At 34.8% G+C, this 8,204-nt stretch overlaps 1 protein-coding gene across 1 annotated transcript; it reads right to left on the bottom strand.

The window, feature by feature from the left end:
* Positions 1–937: 937 nt before the first annotated feature.
* On the bottom strand, positions 938–7,979 carry LOC126370152 (uncharacterized). The gene is made up of 3 exons (XM_050014909.1): positions 7,667–7,979; positions 5,092–5,258; positions 938–1,188 (listed from the first exon to the last, which is right to left on the bottom strand). Exons 1-3 carry the CDS (start codon positions 7,821–7,823, stop codon positions 1,099–1,101), a joined length of 414 nt encoding a protein of 137 aa, XP_049870866.1. The 5' UTR covers positions 7,824–7,979; the 3' UTR covers positions 938–1,098.
* Between the last annotated feature and the right edge of the window lie 225 nt (positions 7,980–8,204).

Below are 8,204 nucleotides of genomic sequence, written 5' to 3' on the forward strand. Positions count from 1 at the left end.
TAAGAAATTATCTTTATTTTTTATTAATATCTTATGTACATATATTTTGTCTTGACGTAATATATTGCAAAGTTTTGTTACTTGTATTTAAAATAATTTAACAATAGACTGGTGGTAAGTGTGATTAGAGACATAAAACTAAGCGTGAATATGTACTGTTTATTTACATACCTACCCAAAACATACATAGTAATTATCGTACATAATAGTGTATGGAGGTTTCTGCTACAGGTGTAGTGTTGATAATTTTAAGTGATACGTACTTTGCTAGAGCGGCGCTGTTGGAGGCAAGCGAGCGGGCGTTCAGCGCTTAGATTTCGCTAGTCCGTGCGCTCGCCTGACCCAAGAGTCCGCGTGACATTGCACATAGACTTTATTTAATATACTTCCCATCACTACATTTACGTATAACCTTCATCTCGTGGCTGTGGTGGGTCATGCCATGCACGACAGTCAAGCAGTCGTCCACACACACATAGGCTTTGCATCTGGGGAAGATAGTGCACACCCACTTGTGGCCAATCCTGACTTTGTACCGGTAGAAGAAAGTGTAGCCTTCGTACAGCATGCACTGCTTTCCAGTCACCATGGTAATTATTCTAGCTGAAATAACTCGCAAATGTTAACACAGATTCGACAAAATACATTTTCGCGTGGGACAAAAAATATTGAGACTGTTTTTGAAAACCTGGAGAGAATTTTGTACGACAGGATCTAGCTATAGAGTCATCAAAAGAGAGGTTCTCCCTCTCTGTATACCTAGTTTAGTGGGGTATACCCCAAACCACACAAGAGTGTACTAAAATGATATAAAAATCTATAGAATTAAAATATTATATAAAGTTACATAACTGGAAATAAGTATAAACAGTAGCAGGAAAAAATAGCACATGATTGCGAAGGGAAAATAAAATAATTTTAATGTATCTTTGTTTATTTGCGTTAAATTATTCACACAATCAAATAAATAAAATAAAATTCCACTTTAAATATTAATTACTGAACTTATTATGTACACATCTTAATATACAGATCTAGAAACAAACTGGTAACTAAACGATAATCTTTTATTTAACAATATAAGTAGAATAGGTTAATTTATAGTTTAATTGCAGTTTGAAAAGAAGTTTCTTTTAAGTTTCTTTCACAAGTCGAGAGGTGCTCTTTGAGCTTTGTTGCTATTCCATCCTGAAACAGAACAGAGTCATAAAACACATTATCTAAAAGTCACTAATGTATAAAAAAAAACATAGAACGCATTCAGCTGATAATCTATTCAGGAGCGTCGTAAATACAGACAGAGAGATTGTGTCTTTTCTAACACGATATTGGCACTATGACCGATGGGCTAATCAGCCCATTAAAACACATAAACCTGGTATTATTCTTACCGCGTAAACTTAGGTATATTAGACTCCTAGGAAATAGGATTTAAAGCGGAAGGAACCTGGTATTATGTGGTTTAATTATGATAACAACTACGTAAACCTGAAGACATTATTCATCTTAGGACGTACCTAAGTAGCAAGTTGTCTACTGGGCGGTTAAAAAGGCCACATCGAAGCAATTCATCTACAAAAGCAATATTCCAATTTGACATTTACGCATATAAAAGTATGTGAGCTGCAAACAAATGTCAAGTAGCAATATTGCTTTTGTAGATGAATTGGTTCAATGGCAGTCATTGAAGGAAGGAATAACCTTCGGGCGTGAGAATACGTTTTAAGTATCTATAGTTCTTGCAACTCTCGAAGTCAGTCTGGCTTTGGGCATAGGGCAGACCATTGATAAATTTTATTATTATATATTTCATTATATATTTTTTTTATTTTTGTATTTGAACGGATCATTCGATTCGACTTGCGCTTTTTCACACGCGTACCTATGTGTGAGTTTACCTATCTAGATTTACAGTAACACAGAAATAGTTTATTCAGTAATAGTACTTAAATTCGGGCAAGCCATCTTTACGATTTTGTGGGACTTGTATAAAAATAGACAACCAACGTAAAGTACTTAATAATATTTATTAAACTTAAAAAATAAGTTTCGCTAGAACTAATTATTTACAACTTTTTAAAAATGTACTTATCTACAATTATGAAACATAGCTATTTGTCAATACAATGGTGCTAATTCTTGTAGACACCTCTAATTTTATTTTAAGTTATACCTGGCAGTTTCTTATCCGTCGAAAAGGAAAGGGACTAATGATTGACAGCTGTTAGTTTTAGAAAGAATGAGTAAATTAATGTATAATAGTTATATCTCGCTGGTGAATATATCTCGCCATTTGAAATGTGGTGTCAACTTAATTCTGTCGGGTTATTGGCCAATATAAAGCTATTGGAAGGGTTTTTTAAACTCCTGCCTAAAATTGACATGTTTTCCATAAATTTTATGACTACCCGTCTCTTACCCGTCGATTACCCGTCCCTTCCCTATTCATCGGATAAGAAAATGACAGGTATAACTTAAAATCATCACTAGATCAACAATCAGCACTAATGTCTCCTATTGTTATGGCATTATTGATAAGTTATAATATAGGTTAGTTTCTCCTGGCGTTTCATGGACTGGATAGCTTTTTTCCTTGTTAGTAATAAAATCGTTCTTTTTGTCCCTTTAGTAATAAATTGATTTAAAAGATGTGTTGGTGTGATGTGTTGTTAGAAGACAGCAACAGTGATGTAGGTTCAAAATTTGTTGTTGAATAAGTTTATCCATGATAATTACGTTGAATAAATGTTTCTATATCTGAATTTTCTTTATCATCAGGCAACAAAGGGTAAGAAATCACTGGCAATCCCTCAAGAACGGTCTGCTTGTAAGGCTTTGTTTCTATGTCTGTACATAGTCTTCTTTACATTGTCATACTTCGGGAAGCTCTGTAATAAATCCAATCCAGCCTCTTTTATCTCTTCTAAGGCCTCCGCATAAATCTTCGGCACCGGAGTGGTTTCATTTTTAGCTCGTTCAATGCATCTATTTATAACATATTTGATTTCATTAGTAGCTGGTTTCTGTTCACATTTATGTTGCTCTGTTTGTACTATCATAGAGTTGCTGTCAACCACTAATGTAGCGCGGCATACATTTTTCCTTGAGCAAATCCATATCGAGTGTTCTTGTCGGTTTTTTCGTCTATAAGTGTACCGATAGCCATTGTGCAATAAAAGTTTGCCACCTCTTTGTGACGGTATTATAGTAAAAGCATCGTCGCTCATATCTAAAAAAAACAAAAAACAATGAGTTGAAAATTCGATCTTTTATTATATAGTTATGGTCATAAAAATAAACACTAACTTACCGTTATCGATATCACATAAATGTACACAGATTACAAATATCTCAGCAACAACGAAAAATATTTACTAGATTATTTTTATCTTACAACTTGTACATTTAGTCGCCCGCCATTTCTTTTATGCTTTTTGTTTTTAATTTAAAATAGGTGTATAAAAAGCCAGTGGCCAGTTTCGCGCAAATAGATATCAAAACTTTTTGGCATTTTATATTATTCATAGTTTTCCATTGACGTAATAAAAAATAAAAAGCAAGTCAGTAACTGATCTTCATATATTTTTACTTCGATCTACAGCAGGGAATTAACGGATTTACATTCGCTTGTACCACTTGCTATATTTGCATTTTGAGAAAACCTGGCTAACAAATAAAAAGCATTTAGCTGATAAATGGTGATTTAACCAGGTTAAAAATAAGACGAAATACGATTAACAAAAAAGGTGAAACCTAAACCTAACATACAGCAGTGGTTGAAAACGCTTACTACAGAAGCTGAACTATTATCCAAGAAACGGCAGGAGAAACTAGAATGTATATAAAATGAACTCGTCAATAATGCCATAACAATTGGAGACACTGTATTATCTAAAAATTATATAAAAATCTTTGTATATATTAATTAGTTAATATAAATATTACTAGTTTGTTTCTATTGTCTATTTTTTAATAAGTCCCACAAAATCATAAAGATGGCATAGCCGAATTTGCTCGGCCACGGATAATTATGTACTGGTCAAAAAGATGACATCAAATTTTAAATGAAAAAGAAAAAATATATTTTTTTAAAAATAAATATAACATTTTTTTGCCTTTAATAGGTTTGCTCTTGGCCCCAGACTTGCCCAGAAGATGCCTGTACACTTTGGCCTTGAACGCACCCGGGTTATATGCATTCGGAAATACAGAAGACTGCAAAGCATTTCACTCCCTAGCGAAACGCTTTGTGCGAATAGTTGGGATATCCACCAAATAGGAATGGAATCCGACCGACGTCTGAAAACCCGAAGATAAAAGGGAGACGGTGGAATGAGCTCGTGTAGATCGCGGGCCCACTCCCTGAAGTACAGTCTACAGAATACCGACATACTTTTCGCCGATGTGCTAAGGAGTGTAGTTTAGCTGTTATCTTTTTTAAATCAAAAACAATTTGCACAATAACACGACACTGCTATTTACTGCACTCGTTAAAAAGCCCGCTTCTGACTATTCCGGGCCTAAAAGTGCCCATTACATTAACCATTTTGAAGGTAGTTAAGTAAACTCGGCCGTTGATTCGTACGCGTAAGGTTGCAATTGGTAAGAATGATATTTTTGTATGAAATGTCCGGGGTGTGACTATAGATACTACAAATTATTAATATTAATAGCTGTCCCACTCTCGGCCAGACCTCTTGTTACTTCTTTCACTCTTACTTGTCGAGTTCAATAAAAAAATGTTTATTTTTATTCTTTTCTTTAAGGGCCTTTAACAAAGTTTGTTATGCCAGCTCCATCGATCAAGGCTGACTAAAACGGATAAAAAATCATATTTAATTCACCCCCCCACAACAGCCTAAGAAGTGATGCTGTTGTGAATGAAAGCATAAATCAAATATGATTCTCTGCCCGTAGGCTCTGATTTAAAGGCCTCCCAAGATACCTATATCACTTTGAAAATTGTTGGTTAACAAAATTACAGGAGATTAAATATATAAGTATATAAAAAAATCGGGAGTCTCATACCCCTGATTTAAACGCGGTAAGAACCCGTTATTATGTGTTTTAATTAAAATTACAGGAGCTTACTTTCAGTGACAACGTGCCGTGGCACTTATTTCTCTTCCTGGCGGCACATCGCCAGTAGCTTCCTCTGCCACTGGGGTATTCCCTGTGTCGATGGTAGTGGTAACCATCGTGGATGAGGGTGCAGCCACGACCTGTTTCCACCAGAAGCACGTCCCCAGAACGACCAACTGGAATAAAACACGCTATAAGGTGGGCGACCAACCATAGAATAAAGATTACGTATAGAACGGCAACTGTCCGCTCCCCACCAGCGGCTGAGCTAGGTTTACCTCAACCCCCTCGGTCTTACTTTAGTCTCCAATCAATATGTAGTGTCTGTGTAAAACGAGGTGTTTTGTATGAAGCGTCCAGAGTATAGTACAACATAACAAGACATACCAAATACTTTATTCCATACACAGGAAATACAAAACACAAATGTTTGACGTGACTTATTGTAGATGGCGTTATCTATTTGGCCGGACAAATGTGGAGCGCTGTGGACTGTCACTCGGAACAAAAATTTAAGACAACAAGTGTGCTCGGTAGGGCGCGTACCTCGGTTTATATTTGCAAGAATGAATCGACCCTAGTGGTCCGATAACAATGAACGCGGAATGAGGGAAATCGTGGACCACGCCGGCGGGGTGTTTGTTACCTTGAGCTGATTGGCCACCTCTATGGCTAGAGTAATCGAGTTGTCAGGGTCGTACAATACATCCCGGGCGTCGATATTTTTCCGTACCTAACATAAACGGGACGGAAGCCGCTATACTACCAGAGATTTGGGTGGTGCGGAGCAGAATCAAAGACGATTTATCACTGTAAAACTATACTATTAAAGAACACCACTGCAGCTATTAGAGTTGGTTCCAAAATTATCGTCTTGAAATATTTCAATTTCGAAATTGCAGTATTTCTACTGGTAAAGGCGTCTTTATTTCTTTTTTCTTTCGTTAATTTGTTAAGAATAAAGTCGAAAGGTACAAAAATAAATTTAATTTTATTTTATTTGTTTAATATACACTCCTCGCGATCTTTTGCAGCCTCTGTGTGTTTGCTGTGTGTCTGTGTTTGTCTCCCTGTGTCTATGTTTGCAGTCTGTGTGTCTCTGTGCGTGCGTGTGTGTGTGTGTGTGTGTGTGTCTTGTGTCTTTTGTAGCTCGCGTCCATGATATTAGACATCTGTTATTCGAGCCCAACATGCCAACAGGGGATAAAAGGATTAGAAGAAGAGAAGAAGAAAAAGGTATACATATCGTAATGCTATAAAATACTACTCTTAAGGCAATGTTTGTATACGTGTATTTTTTATATAATTACAGGTGCTTATACACAACATTTACAATTACAAGGCGACGTATATATATTGGTATTTATTATACGTTATTTGAGATCGACTTTATTAATTCATACAAAAACATTCAATATAAATTATACATACAAAAATAAGTAAGCTTAATGGACACCTTCTAAAAATACGCATAATTTGATTATCAAAGAAAGAAAAACTAAAATATAACCTGAAAGTACCGAAAACCTATAAACGAACTTAAATAGTCAGTAGTAATACATACATAATAAAAAAAATGAGAAGAGCATATGCATTAGGTACATTATATTCAGTCATCTGAAAATCACCATCACTAAAAATTCAAAATTCAAAAATATTTATTTTTCAAAATTGGCTTACAAAGTTAGCGCTTTTTGAACGTCAAAAAATTAAATTACATATTATGTAACTAGCTGTAAAACTACTACCACATCGGAATCTGTAACGCTGAGGGAAAGACGTGGCCAGAAAACCTCCCAGCACAGGGCCCTAGTCCTACTGTTTCATGTTTTCCTTTCTTTTCTTTTTTAAATCCAGTAACCTTCTTGTCGGTGTAGCATTCTTCATTTTATACTCTTTATTTTGATCCATATACATATTACGTTGGTCTAACAGAAAGCTCGGTAAGGTGTGGGTACTTAGTTCATCTTGCGATTGATGTACCTTTGACTAACCCAATTGGGAATATATTCCTAGGAATGTTATGTTTATGCTTTTATTTAAAGAAGAAATAGCAACTACAATCATACATTTAAATAGATTATATCCTTTTTCGCGGATTGGGACTTGTGTGACATATTACAAGCCATTTCTAGGCACTTATAAATACAACTTTTCTAAAAGTAATCAAACATTGAATCACTTAAGAGTAAAAACATATTAATTATGAAATCTTTCAAAACTTTTAACATGAAAATAGAACATGCTTTAATATAGATAAATATACTATATAATCAGTTCCCGGGTAGAGACGAATGAGATTTATTTTAGGCCATTTCTGGGCACTTATAAGTTGCCTAAAAGTATAGCATTAGTTAAGAGTAAAAAAAAAAAATTAATTTTGTCTACGTAATTTCAAAAGTACGTGAGCATGTATGTATTACACTTTGACGTAAGTACCATCAGACAACATTTTATAAGTAGGCGGTTCGTGCTTATGTCGTTCTACCAATTTGATGATTCTCCCTTCATACGATATTATCATGTAAGACTGGCACATAGATGAATGGGTGCACACCCATCGCTTGCCACGGTTCAGGTTTACCTGATGATTGTACGTGTATCCGTCTTTCACTAAGTATATTTTTCCATTTTTCCTGAGCGTTATGTATTTTACTGCAACAAAATTGTGATGATGAAATGAAATGCATATAGGTATAGGGGAAGGTAATGCTAGGAAGCCTAGTGTCGAAACAAACCATTTTAGTTTAGCGATTCCGTGTGTATAATAAATAACGTAAACGTAACATAAATAGCTTAATACGTCTCACTGCTAGGCACAGGCCTCCCCTCAATCAACCGGAGGGGGTATAAAAAATAAATAAAGGAAAAAATTCTTTTCTTCAGAAAAGGGTAGAATTGACAGCTAATGATTTTTTATATTTTTCCTGATCAAATAATATAATCACGTCATATTTTTTTTACGTTAAACTGTAATCAAAAAATAAAGGGGAAAATAATACAACTGTAATTAAAAAAAAACATTTTTTAAAGAAAGTAATAATTATTATCAAAAATAAAATATCACTCACAGACTAAAAACAAAAGTAAAAACATAAAAAGTAGTATCCTTCAGACACTGT

This window comes from Pectinophora gossypiella, chromosome 10 (assembly GCF_024362695.1).
Source record: "Pectinophora gossypiella chromosome 10, ilPecGoss1.1, whole genome shotgun sequence".
Taxonomy (NCBI): domain Eukaryota; kingdom Metazoa; phylum Arthropoda; class Insecta; order Lepidoptera; family Gelechiidae; genus Pectinophora; species Pectinophora gossypiella.